The 22633-nt window shown below is 39.5% G+C and overlaps 1 protein-coding gene across 1 annotated transcript in view; it reads left to right on the plus strand.

Annotated features, from left to right (window-relative positions):
- Positions 1 to 22633, plus strand: part of LOC117405799 (A disintegrin and metalloproteinase with thrombospondin motifs 5-like) — a 32686-nt gene that overhangs the window by 6058 nt on the left and 3995 nt on the right. The window contains exons 2-3 of the mRNA XM_034009172.3: positions 7013 to 7145; positions 20884 to 21051. Coding sequence (XP_033865063.3) covers positions 7013 to 7145; positions 20884 to 21051 — 301 coding nt within the window. The remainder of the gene's footprint in view (positions 1 to 7012; positions 7146 to 20883; positions 21052 to 22633) is intronic.

The raw sequence follows: 22633 nt of genomic DNA on the forward strand, positions 1-22633 counted from the left end.
GACCAAAATAGGCACCTACACACGCAAACACTTACATACATGCATGCAAGCATACAACCTAACTAACTGCATATGTTAAAACTAGAATTACAAAACCAGGATGAGCATTTTTTGTATGTTTTTTTTTTTTTTTCTTGAACTTCTGGGAATAGAATTGACTCTGTGTGTTCGTGAAACTGAAACTTCGTGGGAAAGGGGCCGGATGAACGGGAGTTCACACCGCACTGCCCCACCGCAGGACCAAGCCCTGCATGAACTGAGCTGTTTGTGGCTGCCTGACCCCAGCGCTCCGGATCTGAGAGCCAGACTGGGGTAGAGAGGTAGAGGATGCAAATGGGGGTGTGTGGTTGTTATTTCTTCTGCATCTGTATGCTCCTAGCCTCTTACAGATGTTTTTGATTGCATTTGGCCATAATCCTATAAAAACACTTGATTTTATACAAATATTTTTAACCTTTCAGGTACTGTGCGAATATTACTTGATTATGAGCAGTCTCTGTATGTGTGTGCACTAGTTTCATTTATCCTTTTAAAGCAAACTTTTCATGCAGATATATTTGGTTTTGCTCCAGCTTTTAAGGTTATGGTTGTACCCTCTGGCACTCTTCAGATACAAGTCAATGCAAACTATACATCATACAGAAAAGTTAAGTAGGAGTTACAGCAGTGCATCTGGCTACAATCACTGTTGTTTCTACCTTTAAGAGGGGAGATTACCAAGGTGAAGATAAATCATTTTACATCTTAAGTTTCACTAGGCAATTTTTTTTTAACAAACATGTTAGTTAATAACCAATATCTGTGGAATCATGCCTGTAGCACTACCTGTAAGAAGCAAGCCATTGTTAGAACTGGTCTCTCTAATTCAGATAAGAACCTATCATACCAGATTTCTGCATGCTGCAGCTGTTCAGTCCTGAAAGAAAACATGTGTTGGGTCTAGCCTAACTTGTGTGTGTGTTTGATATCGCTTTCCAGTAGTCACAAGATGGTAAAAGAAGGATTAAAGAGCTTTAATAAGGAATGAAGCAGCTGTCTATGCATTCCTGAGGCCATCGCAGTAGAGTTCCCAGACAGACGTTGTACATAGATTTCAGATATCGATCATTCTACAGTACTGACATGTCCTCACCCAACACCAAATACTGCTAACCTGCATTCTTCTGACCTCTTAAGAGAGATCAATCATGTGCATTGTTATTTCGGGTTTAAGAGTCAACTGGGGTAACCACCCCCTGGTCTGGCTATCACAAGAAACAGTAACTCACATACACAGTGCATTCCCAAATTAATCAGTTTATTCACATGAGGCAAATGCTTCACAGTCAGGGCTGGTCTCACTGGCGCAGACCTATTATCTACCAACTGTGGAGCGCTCATAAACCTGCAGGGTCATTTAAATTGGTAACAGTAATAGACTATACATGTACCGATTAGTGATTCTTAAAATGACGTTAGCGTTGTACAATGGGATTTGTTACAGGTAACTTAGGGATAACTTGGGCCTCCTCCGTCTGCCAGCAACTCTGCAGGGATTTGAGGGGGCACGGTCCTGATTTAGTATATCAGCATTCATAACTTCAAAACACTTGATCAGAATTGTAATGTAACACTATAAGAAACTAAGTCAAGGAGATAAAGGTATCAGCTAATGCCTTCTTCAGTGTACAGAGTGCCCCTGTTAGAACCTCCCTTGCATGGGATGTGAAACTGAGATCTGATCTGCAGCTTTCAAAGATCCCGTAATGCAGACGTACTGATACTGTCACTGGTTTCCATTTCAAAGGTTTTATTTATCACCCTGTCTTGAAGATGAATAGGGCTGCTACTGTATGTGCCTGTATAAGAGATGCTCCTGTATAAGTAACTTGAAATAGGAACAGACCATTTGGGAAGATTTTCCATGAAGTGGAACCGAATGGCAAGGAGCTGTTTTTTCAGGTTATGATTGTTAGCTAAATATTTACAGTGGCCATTGAAAGAAATATGATATTTTGTCTGGATTACAGTGTGGTCCTGAATATAAGAGCAGGGAAATACATCTGTGCCAGACCTATTTAATAATTCAATTACAACTTAATACATTTTTTTTTTTTTTAAATGCAAAATGTTAAACAATGTGTCAAAACCAAGTGTGTGTAAACAATAAGCGTCTCATTAAAACATCAGATATCTGCAACAGAGTTCAGAGGATGGCTCTAGTAGATCCCAGTCTGTGTGAAGCAGGCAGGGCTGTTACCTGTCTAGTACATAGTGAAGTCTGTTATTAATATTGTTTTGAGATCCATTCATCATTTACTGTACTTCAGAAGAGTCACAGTTGGGATTAATTAGTCACCAGTCAGTCGCCAACAGTATTTGTAAAAATGTCAACAGAAGGTTTCAGCAAATCAAAATGATTCCAGCTGTAAGCTATGTCAACATCGTCAAGGCTTTCATCTGACACAACCATGCAATTTCAGTGAAAGACCAATATGAAAGGCTTGGATTCATGGTGCTAGGCAAAAACGTTAAGAAATCTTGTGGTACAAATAGTCATCTTTGAATATTTTCTTCTGTATTTGCACCAAGAGAAAAATAAACCAGATGCTGCAGACAATTAAGTTTGATATGCTTGTGTAAGTGGCAGTGTCATGTGTTGCACTGTCGTTATGGATTCTGTCCCCTGTTGGTACATGGTCGCCACTTCGCATACAGCCTCCACCCATTTACATTGGTGCAGTGACCCGGATCGGACATATTGGCAGCAGCTGATCACCTGATTTAAAGTGGGGGGGAAGCACTGCTGTTACAGATTATTTGCCCTGTTGGTGAGATGAGGTTAAAAGCTCTGTAACCACGGATGCAGATGAGCCCGGTTCTTTTGCATAGCGGTCCCTCGCTTGTGGTGTACGAGGTGACCAGTTCGCACCCAGCCTCCACCCTTTTACACTTCTAGCTGATAAAAAAAAGATCAAACTCTACTTATAGTGTTCTACAGCAGCTTCTGTCTCTCTTCAGCACATGTTTAATTATTGTGTTTGTAAGTGACCGCCCAGATTTTCCAGATGCAATCTAGTAGGTATAGATAATGAGGCACTGTGACTGGTGAAATTATAGTGTAACACATCTGCCCTAAAGCTGACCTCTATGCTTATTTTGAAATGTGTTGCGTGTTTTTACACACAGGTGCACAAACACCCACATCAGGTTCATGAAACAGGCTGTGCTTTAGTTCCTCGTGTAACAGACGGTGTCCACTGCTGTTACAGACACTGGTGACTGGAAGCTTTAAATTTTCCAAGTTGCATATCCCTGCCCTATATAGGTCTCAAATGTGTAATTTTGAAGAAAGAAATCTATGTTTTAGCAAACGTGTTTTAAAAGATGATGTCTGGTTCTACACTATGTTAGAGATTTCTCAAATAGAGTTGCGCTTTTCTTGTCATTTTACAGTGCGCAAATCTGTTCCTCAAGGCCTGGAGACCTCCTGGTCTTCACTTAATTTAACCTCATTCCAGGTTTGAATCAGTTATAAAACCTGGAGGTCTCCAGAAATAGAGGACCAGATTTGTGCACCCCAGACAATGAAGTACTTCAAATGAACCGTGGTGTTTAACAAGTTTCAATGCACTGATCTTTCTTGAGTCAGTATGCTTCAAAGAGCTTATATTAAATTCTAACAGTAATTCAACTTCCGCTGTTAACATTGGACCAAGAATGCTAATCATTTAATGTAGTTTACGTTTATTTATTACATTATTTTAGCCCTCGTGCATGGTTCAGCTTTAAAGTTCACCAATCTTTTCACATACCTCTACAAGTTATTTACTGTGTTTAACGGTGTTTAACCATCTGATTTACCATGCTTGCCTGTGCTTTACCATGGTATAGTAGCAAAGTGTTAGAGTTATAGAACATAGCAGAAAAGGTCCTTGTGACTCTAGTGGTAGTGGGCAGTACCAGAGAACTTGGTGAGTACCACCATAAGCATAACAAGTGCTTGTATTGTTAACCCTCAGATAGTACCATCGCACACAAACCAGACAAGTCACTCCCAAAACGTTTAAGTAAGCAACACTTTTTAGTATCTGTTCAGTATGCGTGCAATGAGTGCCAACACCTTCCACACAATCCATTGACCACAAGTCTTTACTAGTAGCAGGATGGCCTTGTATTTGGACAGTTTTATCCAGGGTTGCTGTGCATGAGGATTCTTCCATGTCTCTTCTGTAGAGCTGATGTTATGCAGCTGCACTGCAGAACTGTATGCTTTATTGTGCTCCATATAATGCACATTGTAGTCCTGTTTATTAGATTTTGCTTTGTCAGAGAATTACCCATGCAGAGTCTTTAGTCTGGTAATTGTGAGGCTTGCAGTGCTGGGAACGAGGCCTGGTTCCTCTTTAAAGGTGCTGCTGCTTCTGCTTATAAACACGTCTGGAAAATCCAGCTCAGCCACCTGAAAACCACCCCAGCAACTGCCACCTGGTGCTGTGGGCAACACAGACACAGACATATACCACTATACACTATAGACACAGGAGCTAAGACATGCCATACACCCACGCACAGGCACCTGGGTACACATTACTGACACACATACCATGAAAACACAAACACATACCATAAAGACACACACACACGCAGAGGCACAAGCAGGGGATGTGCATGTAGTCACTGATGCGAGAGCCTGCCATACATTTTTAAGTTTTCCAATTGTCTCTTTGTCTGTGCTTTTACCTTGCACATACCAAATATTTGTCGTGTTTTTATTTTTTCTTCTTTTACACGGCTGTATAAACTCACACACATATTCCACAGCTGAACAAATGTTGAGACAATTATGGAGCCACGGTGTGGCATCTTATTGCCTGGCAACTCAGCACGTATTCAGACCAAAATAAAATGCCTGTGTAATAGCACTGACAGGTTGTCACATGAATGTTTATTTTCTTCATGTAGAAATAGCCGTTCTGTTCTCTGTCGCTCTCACTATTCATGACCTAAATACCCAGCTGCATGGCCTGTCTTTCACTCAGGTGTCCATTAGAAGCTTCCTCCTGTCCAAACACTGCATCCAGTCATAGTCCCACTTTACCATGTGTGCTGGGGCTGCAGTGTTTTATGTCTTGACCTTGTTTATGAAGCACAGCATGCACACTGCCACTAGCTCCCCACTTCATGGCACTAATATTTTACAAATGTTACAAACACATGCTGCGTGAATTATGTGTTAACTTATGTGTGAAATGTCTGTATCAGATAAACCAAAGAGAAGCTACAGGGCTATACAGAGGTCACACAAGCACCAGTTGATCCTGAGGCTCTGTATGCCCATTGATATATCGGGGTTTAGCTAACGCAATGCATCTGTTCCCTGTGATGTACACATCTGGTTAATATTGAAATGACCACCGTATCCAATGAGGTGAATGAAAGGATGTTAAGCTTGCTGTTAAATATGATTTCTAGTGTGAGAAGGTTTTTATGTTTGTTGTGTGGGACAGGCCATGCTGTAGGCCATTTAAAAACGTGTACATTTTTGTTTATGTTTCCCTGAGCTGCTGTGAAGTAGATGGTATTCATAACCTCCTGCATCTGCAGGTAGGAGCAGGCGCTTGGCTGTTTGGTTTAAAGAGTGACAATGTTAAAACGTCTTCAAGGAGAAGGGCATTTGTGCACTTGCAGCTGAAACCATCTTTAGGGAACGTAAACTAACTTAAGGTAGATGAGCGCACAGTGTGTGAACTATGAAATAATACAGTTAATACAGGAGGATTGTATTTCACAGAAGTCTCAACTTGAGCATAATTATTATTATTATTATTTATTTCTTAGCAGACGCCCTTATCCAGGGCGACTTACAATTGTTACAAGATATTACATTATTTTTACATACAATTACCCATTTATACAGTTGGGTTTTTACTGGAGCAATCTAGGTAAAGTACCTTGCTCAAGGGTACAGCAGCAGTCCAGAGTCCACAGCCCTAAGCACTACTCCACACTGCTTCCCTAATATTTCAATATGGTATGAAAAGGAGCATAAAGAGCTTCTATATCTTCTATATCTATATTCAAACATGTTAGTATTATAGCCATCTAACAGTAATTTGTCTTTACTGCAGGCTTTGTGTTAAATCTTCCACAAAAACTGTTATATATTATAAATTACATATACAAGTACTGTAATCACTTTTCAAAGAAGTTATGCTTTCTATAAACATTTCCAGCAGCTCTACATTGCTAGTGGAAAGATGAACAATCAGTGACTTGATTGGTTTTAATTGTATCCTGGATGCTTTAGGGGCTGTAGTTGGTTTTAGAATATATTTGGTAGCCAGAAAAAGGAATAACAAAAGATTAATTCATAACTACAAATAAAGTTGTAACATGTACAGAACACCTGCTACACCAGGGGAACCAGGATAGGGCTCAGAAATGGTTGTTCTCAATCTTTCTGTAAAGCTCACTGGAAGTGTGGTGAGTGTTTATTAAGTTCCAGATGCAGTCTGGATTGATCAAAAACGTTCCTGTTCTTTGATTTCTGAGAACTCTGTTCCCGCATTCTTAATGAAACACCACATTTAAGTTTCCAGTGTAAACATGTTGAACTGTTTCTGCTTCTGAATAGCTTTATTAAATGTAAACTCTGCAGTTCTGGTAGGGGACACTCAAACCAGACAAGCTGCATGTTTATAAGTGCATTTTCAAACAAAACAAGATACTGTTTAAGAAAACTACAACAACTGAAAATAACAGACTGACAATCCTATAATAAATGTGGAGATAAAGAAGAAGGAGAGGGGGAGTCGGCCTGGTTGCACTGGAGTGGACTAGATATGATAGGTAAAATATGTTTAGTGGGGTGTAAGTTAAATATTTTTCCATTTAAAAAATAAATTACAAGATCCATATCATGGTGGTACAGCCTAATTCCCCTTGAATATGTCAGTGCAGTGTGTGATCCTTTGGGTTTGGCTGAAGCAGCCAGTGTTGAGTGTCTGACTGTGGTTTCTCTCCTGGCCAGGACCTGTGCGGACACCACTCCTGTGACACGCTGGGCATGGCAGACCTGGGCACCATCTGCTCCCCCGAGAGGAGCTGTGCTGTCATTGAGGACGACGGCCTGCACGCTGCCTTTACCGTGGCACACGAGATTGGTATGTCCCACCACACAGCCCCAATGGGGTTTTTACTCTTTTTTTTTACAAAAGGAGAACAAACACCACACAACAAGTAACACTGTTTAAGTTGGGTGTTTATTTCTCATTTTGTAACTTAAAGAAATGAGTTATTTAGACTTTTGAGAATAAAAGCTTTGAAAGTCATCCCCAAAATATTGTATTATGTCAAAAGACTGATGAACCCTCATGTTGTCATCCGTTCAGTCCACCATACTCTAAAGACTAGAGCAATCAACTGGGCCTCCAAGCTAACCGAATATCTACATGCTAATTAAAGGTAACTTCTGATGAATTAAAGGAAAGTCTGCTGTGTTTTACGTGGCTGAGTTTAAAAAGTCTCATTATACCTGACACCAAAGGTGTTCCCAGGCTTCTGTTAAAGTCACATCTATTACTTGTCGATGTTGAACCTAAGTGTTTTGTAATATTTCATACCAAGCTCTTTTATTGCATTACAGGGGATATACACATATAATGGTGCACAATAGCAGGCATTTTGCAGCACTCTCAGTTGAAGGCACAAAGGGAAGCAGAGGATCATTAGTGCTCTGACAGAAAGTGCATTTACTGTGGTGAATGCCTATTTATGGGAATTATTTAACGGGTAGTGCCCGTCGAGGAAGGTGGTTAGTTGACCGTGACTGGAGTTATGCATCCCGAGCCGAAGGCGAGGACGCTAACGATGTCATCAAGGGGGCACTGTCGCTATTAGAAAATGATTTGTCTCTGGAACAGGGGAGATCTGGACTGACTGTCTGGCACATCCGTATTACTGCAGGTAGAGGGCAGCAGTCTCGTGGGATCCGCCTGTCGGTCATGGCGATGACACGGAGAGGTGGGGAAGAGGGTGTGTGGGCTTTCCCTCTCTCTGAGTGGCTGAGGGGCGGGCCTTTGGAGACTGCTCGGCCCATAAGATCTGGTTTGGTTGGACGCGTAAGCAGCACTTTTTGTTTGTAGTTTTATTACTGTGTTTTATTTTTGCCTTTGGTTTTCATTATTATTTACGAGCACTTGTGCCTGTACCTATTGGTAAACACCGTGGTTCTGGTTACTGTTGTCAGTATCCGGTCCACGGACAACAGCGCCATCTACTGTACCAAATAAATCAGTGCGCCTGAGCGGCGTTACAAATAAAGTAGTCTGTCAGTGAATTGCCCACCACCCTTCCACAGTCTCATTATTAAAATAAAAAAAAACACTTTGAAACCTACATTTACCTTGAACTTGTAATAATTCGTCGAGTACCCTTCCGCTGAGAAAAGTTTTAGCTAAATAGTCCCAAAAATGTTCACAAAGGATCAAACACATAATTAGAGAAAATAAAATGCTTTATTAACAAATAACTGTTTTACTTGTCGGGGCTGCTTATAGTTTAGCTGAACAGTGCCAGATATCTTAATATTACTGAACTGTCCGTGTCTCACTTTGTTGTTGTTGAAAGATGCTGTCTGCGCTCTAGTTGAGCTGACAGGCTGTGATTGGCTGACTCGGCAGTTGCAAGTACAGGATTGGTTGTTTTCACCAATGCAAAGTATTCATGGGCTGGTTTTGGTGGATAATAAAATTAATTTGGACCAATTGTGTCTTTGTTTAGTATTTACTGTCCAATAGATGTGAACTACGCTTAAAAATACAGCAAGTCAAAAAGAAAAAGCCAGTAATTGCATGGATTGATTTTAAATTTGATTACCGGTGATGCAGTGACATTCCAGCATGCATCTACTGTGTATTAATGCCCGCTATAGCTGGAAACTGATTGGCTGATGATACTGAATTGTTTTCTAATGTGAAGAAGAAAACATTTTTTATCTGAACATTTCTTTACAGCATATGAGATTTGGGCTTTCAAAAAACTTACTTTACACGCATTTGATAAGTGCAGTAAATAATGTTTTTATAATTGCAATGGGTAAGAGAGTATTGTGTGACCTAGCAAGCTGTAGACATAGCATTGCTGTTAGGGAGAGTGGGATACATTGAACCCTTGCATTATTACAGAAAAGTGTGATAGGGAATTCCTGATTTCATGTTCTGCATATATAAATATGTGGATGATGTTTCTAGGAAGTCTGAAGCATCTTTTGCTATGGGAAGAAAAAGGTCCATGTTACAAGGGCTGCTTTTGTAAGTTTTGTAGGCGCTGGTACATGACCAATACACCCAAGACTGAAGTTTTTTTGTTGATAATGGCAAAATATTCCTGCTTTGGTGTATTTTAGACAAACCTAGCTAGATTATCATCTCTGGGTCTAAGAAGCAACAGTTTTTAAGCCATGTTCACATTAAGAACAGAAGGAGCTGATAGATCCCAGAGCTTATCGAATCTTAAAGGATCCCATTGATTCAGTGTCTACAATGTGGCTACGCTCACCACTCGCTGAGTATACCCTACCCTCCTGTACCAAGTCTGGCTGCACTTGGAGTCACAGTTGTGACATTGTCCCACAGTTGTGTTGTCCACAGGATGGGATTATAGCACACATTTGGCTGTTCTGCACCAAAGAAAGAAATATTTTGGAATTACAGTATGGAAAATAGGTTTGCTTTAGGCTGTTTAAATTGTTAACTTGCCCCGGTCTCCCCAGATACCTTTATTAGGCGTCTGTGAGTTCATTTCACACGCAAAGCTCCCTGGAGTGAAACCTCCGCAGTTACTAAGCTGACGACAGTGAAATGCTAATGTAATCGAATTTGAGACTCCCACACTTATTCCCACAGCTCCAGGCCATGGGGAGTTGTGGGATATGACTGGCTCTTTTGTTTAATTTGAATTGATGTCTACATCAGAGATGAGCGATGGTGTGTAAATCTTATGCTAATTCATTTTCCATCATTACAAGACCAAGGATGCCCTTATAAAAGTTTAAGGATGCCCTTATAAAAGTTTAAGGATACCCTTATAAAAGTATAGCAAAGTATAATAAAGCATTGAAAATCAGAATTAAGCATTGTAAAGCCCAATGGTAAAAGCAGCAATAGCGTCCCCCACCTGGGATTGAACCCATGACCCTCCGGTCAAGAGTCCAGAGCCCTAACCACTGCTCCACACTTTTGGAGATGAGCGATCATTTATACATTTATACAAATTAATTTGACTTCATTGAATACAAGACCAGGGGTATGCGCATTATAGATGAGTGTAGGAAAAGGCACCAGTCCAGTGACAAAGAGTTTTTGTAACAAGACCTATTGTATTAGATTTTTCTAGTGGGGAAAGGTGCTTGGGGGAGCTACAGTAATTCACTAGCCTTTCATACATTTCACCTCTGGAGGCCAGGGTTTAAAGCTAGCTCAGGACACTAGTGACCAGTAGCCGACATCAAAAAACAACTCCCATTCTGTACATTCGATAGTCTCTGCTTAGGAGCCCAGGACTGCACGGCTGGTGCTCACAGAGCTTAAAGTGGAAGCTCTTATGGCATCTGCATCCATGTTGCCTAATTATAGCCTGCAGCAGTGTCGTCCACTTTATAAACACCTTGCAATGACCCATCAATTTATATTGTTTGGTTATTGCCATTTTTAAAAGCAGGTACATAGCTTGAACAGGGTTCGACATTAACCATGGCCCGGCGGCCCGGGGCCGGTAGAGATCGCAGTCTGGCCTGTAGTTATGAAGCACCAGAGGCCCAACTGGGCTGGTTACATTTAACTAGTGTAATATATGTAGTGCACATGGCTTCCGTTTCATGAATACAGGAAAATGGGCCAGTGTGCCAAAAAGCTGAAAACGAATTTACAAACCATTTTCTAAAAACATAACTACGAACTAATCCTAACTTTCCCGCCGCACATCATATTTGTTGTACAGTCAGAATCTGAGACTGTGTACCGAAGTGCTGTGTTGTTGGTACTCGTTCCCGTGACATGGCAAATCTTTTACAAATCAGGTTTTCTACAACTAAGCAACCAATAAGCCAAAAGGAAAGCGCTGAAATCAATAAACCATAAAGAAAGTAATTATGAAGACGAACATTTAGAGTGGAGGCTTCATCTGGCTCCATTATGACAGTAATGTTCTGCCTTGTTTGGCTTCAGTTTCCCAGACTTGCAGATAAAACAGCAGCTTTATTTGTTGTGAATTGAACATTTCGTTTACGTCACAGCCAGTCTCACAGTAAGATGTCCTGATCAACCCCAGATACGCGATCGAATTGTCTAACTTTGATTTGGGATCCGATGTGTTCAGGTCAAAAATGCCATTCACAATCTTTCCAGGACTCGTTGGTATCGCACTCAGCAAGACTGGCGCTGACTGGGAGAGGTTACACAAGCGACAACGCTCTGAGAAGGATTGTTGTTATTTTGTATTATGAATATTATTTTAATAGTTTTTCCTTTGGTTTACTGAATTGAATACAGAACTCAGTGAGCAGCAACATCACAGCTTATCTCTTCCAATTAAACCACCAAATAATAATTGTTTGCTGTAGTGTATTCAGAATAGAATAATACCTATCATATAGCAACCTAAATAGTCTACATCTGTTTAATTCTAACAAATAATATTTATAAATATTTATAAATATGGCAGCAGTGTGGAGTAGTGGTTAGGGCTCTGGACTCTTGACCGGAGGGTTGTGGGTTCAATCCCTGGTAGGGGACACTGCTGCTGTAGCCTTGAGCAAGGTACTTTACCTAGATTGCTCCAGTAAAAACCCAACTGTATAAATGGGTAATTGTATGTAAAAATAATGTGATATCTTGTAACAATTGTAAGTCGCCCTGGATAAGGGCGTCTGCTAAGAAATAAATAATAATAATAATATAAATTAATCTTAACAGTGTAAATTTTGTAACCTGGCAAAAGCAATAGAAAATACATTCCAACATTACAATAGATTAACATTACTAATTACAACTAGCCATCAAGTACTGACATCAGATGAATCTAGTCAAGTTACTTTGTTTATTCAATAACCTGTAAATAATTCAAAACAAGGATACCTGGTTGTACTTTTAATGGTCAGTGCAAATGTTGACGTTACTCCATCCATTCACAGAAAGTCAACAGTAAATAACAAAAAATAACTCCTTTCCAACTCCAAGTATATTGCCTTTTCTTATTAGTCACTGCGTTGTTCTGCTTAACATTTAGTATGTCAATATTCATCATAACGTTAAAATACCTTTCTAATTTCAATGTTACCGAAGTTTGGATTACTTCTTTTAGCACTTGCTGTATACATTATTTTATTTCAGTTCACACATTCAAAGTTTGCCGGAGCCATGCTCCCGGAAGCTGGTTCACGACTGGCTAGCAATAGCTGCAGAAGCTGCTGTGTACAGTCATTACAGAGGAATTCAAGCAGGGATCTGTTAACATTAGCTAAAAACAAGGCAATAAAATTGGCAACAATTTCAAACAGAATACGATTACTGTAGAATGTTGCTATTACAGGCATTGCATAATTAATTTAATATGCAAATAACAACGGGTTTAAGACTGACATAAAGCTTGTTAATCGTCAGCACTAAAAAAATATAATAAAAGAAAGATGCATTTCTACTAGTAGCTAATGTATAAGGCTGTTTTTTTGTGTACTTGAATATGTAATATGCTATTTGAATAGTATTTTTATTTTTATTTTCGTGTAATCGTGTATTTGACTACACTGACCCATGGATCCCTAATTAGGATTTTTATAATTCAGTTTTGGCGTTGCTGTGACGATATGGTAACAGCTCGGTTGCGGGTTTGCTTGTGAAAAAATGAGTAGCATTTGTACACATACATTTTCAAATCTTAATAGTATTTTCATTTTCTGACAAACACACAAATGTGTGCATGTTTAATGGCTGTTGTAACATATATTGAAAGGCTTCGTTTAGCCACTTTCTTTTGAGACGCGGGCTCTCTTTGTTTACCATACACAGTTAGAAACATACTGAAAATAAAAACCGTTATGAAAGAATATATAAATATATTGGGCCAGATAAAATTGCATCCGGGCCAGTAAAAACAGTAGCTCAGTGGCCCAAGGGGCCAGTAGTTAAAAATCTAAATGTAGAGCCCTGATTGAAGTCGCCCGCCATCCACACCCTCTCCTTCTCTCAGTTCAAGCTGACTTTGCTTCATGTTAAGAACATTTACGGGTTATGAGGTTTGGTGTAAAAGTCTTGTTTATGTGTCAAAGGAATGTTTTCATGCAGCACCAGTGTCAGATATGTCACTTTCTATTCCATTTTGTCAGGAATTTCTACCAGGATATTACCTCAACCGTTCCGTTGCTGCTAGGACACTTACTACCCATAAACACAGCCCAGAAAAACACAAATTCAAAAAATACCTCAAATAGCAGTCAAAGATCAAATAAAACTGCAAAGAAAATAAATCTGTCTCAATTAAACTCTGCTGACTGGAGACTTAATAGTAGAACCCTCACTCAGCACAGAATACAAGCCTGTATTCATTTTGATCACGCTTCATTATAACTGGCCACTAATTAATAAGTGTCAATAACAGTAATAACAGTTAATAATGATTGGGTTAAGTTTAGGATTGAAGCAAGGGTTACGCCTATAACATGATATAATAGAAAATGACTTCATGTGAAGTGTTTTCTTTGTTTTTACTAGACGTGCCAGTAAATTTGGTTATTATTACACTATGTAACACAATTTTTGTTCCTGGGTAGTAAGTGTTATTTCCTAATTGCTTATGCCTCAAAAGTATAGAAAATGACTATTATTCCCCACAAACTTTGCTTTTGTGACCAGGACAGTGATATTTTGAAATGTACCTATTTCCAATGAGAAAACGGGCGAATTTGTGTCTTTTCGTTCACATAAAGTCAGAAAAAAACAACATATGAATCCAAATTAACATGTATTTATACTAAAGTAATACAAAAATGACTACAAAAGATTTAGAAGTGAGTAGTTTTTCGAGATTTACGATTATACTGTAAATCACTTTCACGAATCAGCCCCCAAATGTAGTCTCCCATCATGTTCTTTTTTTTGTACTTTTGAGGCATAAGCAATTAGGAAATAACACTTACTACCCAGGAACCAAAAAAAAAAAAAATGTTACACGGTGTTATTATTATTATTATTATTATTATTATTATTATTATTATTATTATTATTATTATTATTAATTTATAAAATTGATCATTGCCCCATGGGTTGATTCCGCAGAACAGGCACACATTTACATCTCCCCTGTACCTCAATTGTATAGAACAGAGAAGGTGAGAGCTGTAGCACCAGTCTGGGGACAACACAGAAAGCCCACACACTGTGTTGCAGTGCACTGGATTGATGGGCCAGGTTTAGTTTATTAGCCCTGCGATGAAAGTCCTACCTTCGAGCCCCCATGTTCCCAGCCTCACTGATTACCCCAGTGCCAACTCTCTCTCCTCCTCTATCTCCCCTTTGCTAAATCAAACACAGCCCAGCTGCAGCAGTTAAAAGCTATGCAGTATATTGCAATTAGTTCCAGATTTACACGCTTTGAAAAGTGAGCGAGAATTATAGTCATATGGGTACTTAGCTCTTATATTCAATTAGTGGGATAAAAGTGCTATGTAGTGTTTGAAGTGTGGAGCTGTGCTGGCAGAGATTAGTGTGTGGCACGTGTTGCCATGTGACTGGGAAACTGGGAACTGCATACCAGCCAGACCACGCAGAGGAACATATATCCAAACACAAGCACATACACACACCTTGGGGCAGGGAGGGTACAGGTTTAGGGTTGAGTTTGAGCTGTTTGAACTTAACAACTCATTTGGAGTCAGCAAAATCATCTTGCACTGTGTGGCTGTGATTCCGTTTTAATTAAGGCACTGGGGCTTTAAAGAAGCACCAAACAGCAAGTAACACGATTTACTGTAGTTAATTGCTGTAAAATGCAGTATATTGTAGTTCTATGCTGTAACTGCAACATGGCTATAGTATTTAACCGTATTTACTATAGTTTCTATAATTAATGGCTTAACACAGTATATATACCACATTTACAGCAGTTAACTGTCATAATACTCAATTTGCATAGTCTGAGAACACACTATTTCACAATTTAAGTGATGCAAATGGTTAACTTTCATATAAAATTTGATCACAAAGTAACATATTGAGACCACAGACTCCCAAATGGGAAAACAACAGAGTCCATATGGCAAGCAACAAAGCTTAGTAATAAATATTGCAGTAAATACTGTAGTAAATTTATTATTATTTATTTCTTAGCAGACACCCTTATCCAGGGCGACTTACAATTGTTACAAGATATCACATTATTTTTACATACAATTACCCATTTATACAGTTGGGTTTTTTACTGGAGCAATCTAGGTAAAGTACCTTGCTCAAGGGTACAGCAGCAGTGTCCACCACCTGGGATTGAACCCACGCCCCTCCGGTCAAGAGTCCAGAGCCCTAACCACTACTCCACACTGCTGCCCATTGCAGTAAATTTTGTAAGCTGGGGCTGTGCTCAGGGTTGTGTACCCTGGCGCCTTGATTTGTGGATCTGCTATTCCGTCCACGCAAGTATAGAATGTGAAAGGATATCAGATGCGTAGTTTGATTTTGCTTGGCCGCACTGTTTGGTGCTAGTGAGGAGCCGCGAGTGGTTAAGAGTGCAGGCTGAACACACGTGAGGAATGCCTGGCACTCACACCTCATCTGGGCTCTGGCTGCACTTGAAACGATCATCTGTTTCCTCGCTGGCACCTCACTTCAATCAGAGCCGGCAAAACAAAGAGGAAGAAACCCCGCTCCATAATGACGCAGATGACATACAGTGTGCATTCCCATGCATGCTGAAGCAGCTCACAACTCACCTGTATTTGCAAAGCATTTGGAAGTTTTTAAAGCATCACTGTATGCTCTGCAAGGCCATTCCACTTTTGATTTGTGCTTCTGAAGTGTAAAAGCCTGAACAGCTTCTGTAATCCCATTTTATTGATCTAAATATGCAAGGGAACAAGCACAGAAGTAACCCAAACCATTTTCAGGCATTCATCTGTGTATGCGTTGAAACATCCACTTACAAATGTAAAGTTCATAAAATAATTTTTTTTTTTTTACTTTATCAGTTATTAACATTTATTAATTGTTCCTGGTTGCTAGTGACACAAACATTGCAACATCACATGACTTGTTAGAACCCCCCACCCCCCACCCCCAAATATCATCTTTAATTTGGCCTCTAATCCAGTGATTTTTATATAGGTTTTCTCTCGATAAAAACTATTTTAAAAAAACATGTAAATAACACTTTAATCATTTTTGCTTGAGATTAAGCATGGTTCTATAAACTATCCCATGTTGTTTACCTTAGTTCTGAGTATGGTTAAAATTAATTGGAGGGAGATGAGCTATGTGTTGATTGGGACAAAAACAACAACACAGGAGCCAGGCCTCTCATGGGAGACTTCCTCAGATTCACAGCACATCAGAGAATCTGACCTCATACTGTATCAACATGAAAAATCCCAGCACTTATCATCCCCTTGGCACCCCCCTGGCTGGAGTGTTCAAGTCCTTTGTGAAGGTGGTGCGTGGGGTATAAGCTTTAGGTTACCACAGTGAAAATACCCTGGACTGAGACCGCACTGCGCTTCCAATTATCCCGCTAATTGTGCGTGGGAGTGTTTAAATGAAACAGTAGTCGTGGAAAATGTCTAGTGGTTCTGACCAGCCTACTATTTTACATGTTGGTTGCATCGATTTGAGTCCCCCATGCTGGACATAGTGAGATTCATTCTCCCTAACTGTATTCTATCTCATTTTACTTTAGCTTCCTAGTGGAAATTGCTGCAAATCCAATGCCACTGTGAGAAAAAAGGCAGACATACTTGCATTCAGCGAGATTATTTAAAAATCAGCAGAAATCAGTTCAAAAATGTACTTTTGTTACAAACCCAAGAGTGGGTTTGCAATTATTGTATCATGGAAATGTACTATTGTTTCATCCCTCCCCCACAACTACTGCACCATGGCATGCTGCATTTCAGGACTTCAGAGCTTCAAACTAACAAACTCTTTTCCATGTTTCCTTTTGAGATGGTAACAGACATGTTAAGTCAGACTCAGTTAGGCAGGCAGAGACAAATGATTTAATATATTATATCAGGCCCACATCCAGACAGCAGATCACAGCTTCAATTGGAAAGTGATGTTGGAATGAAGAGTGGGACATGAGTAAACGCTTTGATGATAATGGAGTTCACAGCTGCAGATGCATTTTTACATTTTCAGCCAAAATAATTGTGGTGATTGTTCAATTAAACTTTATACAAAATGTTAGACCACACTAGGCCATACAGTTCTAACCTTCAAGCCACACTGCCACACTCTCAGTCACTCAGCTGTAACCACTAGAACTACACTGCCTCCCACCCAGTCCCTCAGCTTTCACAACTAAGCCACACTGCTTCCTAGTCCCTCAGCTCTATCCACTAGAGTAAGACTGGAAAAAGGGAGTCAATTAGGTTGTTCATTATTAATTTTGTAAATTGAAAGTTGTTTTTTGTGCATAAATTTACTCTAGACGTTACTGATGTGGTGTAAAGTTGTAGATGTTTTAGGTACAACACTAGAAATGGAGCCACAGTGTGATAAGCGAAAGTACAGAAAATGTAATTTATCTAAACATGGAACAGCTACCCCTGCAGAGACTGGGCTCGCTGGCAGTCAAGCTGGCAATACAACTGCAGGAATCTTTCTACTACACTGGCATTCTGTTTAGAACCTGGGCCCTGGCAGGGGTGTGTTACTGTAATGGAAATTCTATAAAGGAAATGCTGGATTTAGCAGTGTATTAATTGCAAGTTTAAGCCAGTTTTGACTTGCAAGAACCTTCTGTTTCAGTGACCTCTCAGCAATAAAGACAGGGTTCATTTCCGATCATGCTCAAAATCTTTACAGGCCACTTTTAAAGGAGAATGTAGACTGTTTATGTCACTGTAATATCCATTCTGAGATTTTTGCTCTTGGTTGCAGAAAGACTAATAAAAAATGTATGTATATGGCTCATTCATAAACTTGTTTTTCTGAAATTTCTAAACACATTTCGTAGTGATAATTTGATTATTAAACTTGTGTATAAAAATTGTTTCGTTTAAGGTTTTATTTTGGCCCATTTTTTTTATTTTTTTTTTGCAGTTCAGGCGCGTATGCACACTTTTTATACACAAACAACAAAACACCCAAACAAATAAACAGGCACAAGAACTAAAATAAAAGGTTAAACAAAACAATTCTGCTGTCAGGCTTGGCATCCACCTTCTATGACCAAGTTCTCCAAAAACACAATACATACACTCACCTAAACATTAACCTACTCCCTCTCCCAGATGAAAGCTTTCTCCTTCCTTATATACATGTGGCCACTCCCCAATTAGTACTCAGTTACCTACTTGGGGAATGGCCACACCTGTGACTGCTGGCAGGGACATATTTAAACCCATCCCTGCTAACCTTACATTCCCAAATACACATATGTACATTAAGGGCATTTGTCCTGCCACAGCACTCTTTCCTTATTGTCTAGAATATAGCAACCGTATACCACCCTGTCCTCTCCACCTGCACTGGCTGGGAATGTGACACCTTATTGACTACAAGCTCTTGCTCCTGGTCTAATTGGCTTGGAGCCCCAGAGGAGTTGATAGCAAGCTAACAAGTCACTGATCACAGAAGATGTTCTTTAATTATTAGTAAGGCTAAACAGAACTGAATCATGAATACATGTGATTTATAGTGGTATGAACACATGTATCCATCATCTCATCTCATATATACAGACGTGCTCAAATTTGTTGGTACCCCTCCACAAAAAACGAAGAATGCACAATTTTCTCTGAAATAACTTGAAACTGACAAAAGTAATTGGCATCTACCATTGTTTATTCCATATTTAATAGAAATCAGACTTTGCTTTTGATTTTTTATTCAACATAATATTGTAAATAATAAAACAAATGAAAATGGCATGGACAAAAATGATGGGACCGCTAACCTAATATTTTGTTGCACAACCTTTAGAGGCAATCACTGCAATCAAACGTTTTCTGTAGCTCTCAATGAGACTTCTGCACCTGTTAGCAGGTAGTTTGGCCCACTCTTCCTGAGCAAACTGCTCCAGCTGTCTCAGGTTTGATGGGTGCCTTCTCCAGACTGCAAGTTTCAGCTCTTTCCATAGATGTTCGATAGGATTCAGATCAGGACTCATAGAAGGCCACTTCAGAATAGTCCAATGTTTTGTTCTTTTCCATTCTTGGGTGCTTTTAGCTGTGTGTTTTGGGTCATTATCCTGTTGGAGGACCCATGACCTGCGACTCAGACAGAGCTTTCTGACACTGGGCAGTACGTTTCGCTCCAGAATGCCTTGATAGTCTTGAGATTTCATTGTGCCCTGCACAGATTCAAGGCACCCTGTGCCAGGCACAGCAAAGCAGCCCCAAAACATAACCGAGCCTCCTCCATGTTTCACTGTAGGTATGGTGTTCTTTTCTTTGAAAGCTTCATTTTTTCGTCTGTGAACATAGAGCTGATGTGACTTGCCAAAAAGCTCCAGTTTTGACTCATCTGTCCAAAGGACATTCTCCCAAAAGGATTGTGGCTTGTCAATATGCATTTTAGCAAATTCCAGTCTGGCTTTTTTATGTTTTTCTTTCAAAAGTGGAGTCCTCCTGGGTCTTCTTCCATGGAGCCCACTTTCGCTCAAAAAGCGACGGATGGTGCGATCAGAAACCGACGTACCTTCACCTTGGAGTTCAGCTTGTATCTCTTTGGCAGTTATCCTTGGTTCTTTTTCTACCATTCGCACTATCCTTCTGTTCAATCTGGGGTCGATTTTCCTCTTGCAGCCGCGCCCAGGGAAGTTGGCTACAGTTCCATGGACCTTAAACTTCTTAATAATATTTGCAACTGTTGTCACAGGAACATCAAGCTGCTTGGAGATGGTCTTGTAGCCTTTACCTTTACCATGCTTGTCTATTATTTTCTTTCTGATCTCCTCAGACAACTCTCTCCTTTGCTTTCTCTGGTCCATGTTCAATGTGGTGCACACAATGATACCAAACAGCACAGTGACTACTTTTCTCCATTTAAATAGGCTGAATGACTGATTACAAGATTGGAGACATGTGTGATACTAATTAAAGAAACTAATTAGTTTGAAATATCACTATAATCCAATTATGTATTATCTTTTCTAAGGGGTACCAACAAATGTGTCCAGGCCATTTTAGAATATCTTTGTAGAATAAGCAATAATTCATCGCTTTTCACAGCTTCTTTGCTTTATTCTATGACATACCAAAGGCATGCAAGTATACATGATAAAATAGCTTTTAATTTCATCACTTTTCAGGAGGAATGAAGCATTATTTCAGTGAGCTGTAAGGGTACCAACAAATTTGAGCACGTCTGTATATATATATATATATATATATATATATATATATATATATATATATATATATATACAGTATATATACATGTTCTCACAAGTTCCATACTGTTTTGCTGTTAAACATTCAGTTGAACTTTGTTTTTACTCAGATAAAGCCTATTTTTCCTGCCACCACACAATTTACCTTGACAAGTGAGCTGTAATGATAGCATTGTAACAGCAAAACAATCAGGCACTTGAGAAAATATGCTATGTCAGTGAGATGTAACAAAATGTATTTATGAAGTGTTGTGTGCTTGTGGACTCTAGTATAGCATGTGAGTGTCTTTGGTTTCCCCTTGGCAGGTCATCTCCTAGGGCTGTCCCACGACGACTCCAAGTACTGCGAGGAGAACTTTGGAACCATGGAGGACAAGCGTCTCATGTCATCCATCCTGACCAGCATCAACGCCTCCAAACCCTGGAGCAAGTGCACCTCCAGCACCATCACAGACTTCTTTGACGATGGGCACGGTAGGAGAGGAGGGAACCAGGAAGGGAGGAGAAGGGAGAAAGAATGGAGAGGGAGAAAGGGAGGAGGAGGGAGAAAGGGAGGAGGAGGGAGAAAGGGATGGAGAGGAGGAGGGAGGAGTAAGAGACAGGGAGGGGAAAGAGAGAGAGAGAGTGTGAATGACAGGGAGCTGGAATATCCAACAGATCTTGAGTAGCTACACTTGCTTTGAGCTTACAAGGCAGAAGGTTTGAACAAATTCCTCAAGGTTGCGAGTGGATATCACAGGAGAATTGCAAATATGTTTAGCTTTATGGAAAAAAAACATATAATAACAATGTATTTATTTAGTAGTACACAGTTATTTGTTTTGTTCTATATTTGCTTCTACCTTAAAAGAGAAAGTGTATGAAAACTATAAATCAGCTTGGTCCTGATACAATCCAAAATTAGGCTACTGCTTCCACCCATTCTCACACACCCAAAACATGAATCGCTGACATTACATGTAACCCAGAATCTAGTTTCTATCGATCCATCAGTTCCAAAGATTAAATTTGCACCAGGCTACACTTAAGCTACTAAAATGTAATCACATGATGGAACCAAATACGATGCAAATTCAGTCCAAAAGAAAAGCTTACAGCTGTAGTTTAAGCGTTGTATTATTTTTATGATCATCCTTAGGGTTCGGTACAGTCTTTAGCTCATGATTTGCATGTGGCTGTCTGTACAGAGCAGAGTGAGTGACAGAAGAGGTGACTTGGGGAACAGGGACCCAAACTAAGAACATGCAAGTGTTCAGCCAAAACAAACGAATGCAGCACAGCGGCTCTTGTTTAGATTTCTGTTGATGATTCATCCACACAATGGTATGTTTGGCACATTCTCAGCTCAGTCAGAATCATATAAAAGAAAAAAATAAACCACTACTTCAGCACTAATTGTTACGTAAAAAGTACCTTGGGGGATAGAGACAGACGGTTGGTGGCTCACAGTTAGAAATTTTGGCTTGAGTCTCTTAAGTTATATTTTCTTAATAAGTGTGGTAGTTGTGCATCATAAGTCTGATGAATCATGAAAGCCAGCATACGCTTCCCTTTTTTGTCACACTAGTCTTATAACATGAACAGCATTGTTTATCTTTTAAAAATAAAAATAACTGCAAATTTGGAAGGAAAAGAATATCACGATGACTAATCCTGAACTGCACAGAGCAAGGGCCTCAGTCTGAGATCTGAATAACAATGTTCATGTTATTCCAAATAACTGATACAGCAAAGATAAATCACAAGAATGTTGTGACTACTTTTTTAGATATATGGGTGTTATTCCCTTTACAAACATATTTTAGCATCCTTAAAATAAATGCTGACAAAATGAAAACATCAGTGTTAACAAAAAAGATTCAGTGATAATAAACTTGTTGTCAGCAGCAGTAGGGGTGTTATTAGTTTAGAATTTAAAATGGTACCGGAAATATGTGAAGTTGCTGGCCTGGCTGTTTATACAGTAGTAACTACAGTTTACAGTGTAAGGTTGTTTATTTCATTATTAGTATTTAGGCATAGTATATTCCATAACACCTCAGTGTTGTACACATGT

This window comes from Acipenser ruthenus, chromosome 9 (genome assembly GCF_902713425.1).
Source record: "Acipenser ruthenus chromosome 9, fAciRut3.2 maternal haplotype, whole genome shotgun sequence".
In the NCBI taxonomy this organism is placed as follows: domain Eukaryota; kingdom Metazoa; phylum Chordata; class Actinopteri; order Acipenseriformes; family Acipenseridae; genus Acipenser; species Acipenser ruthenus.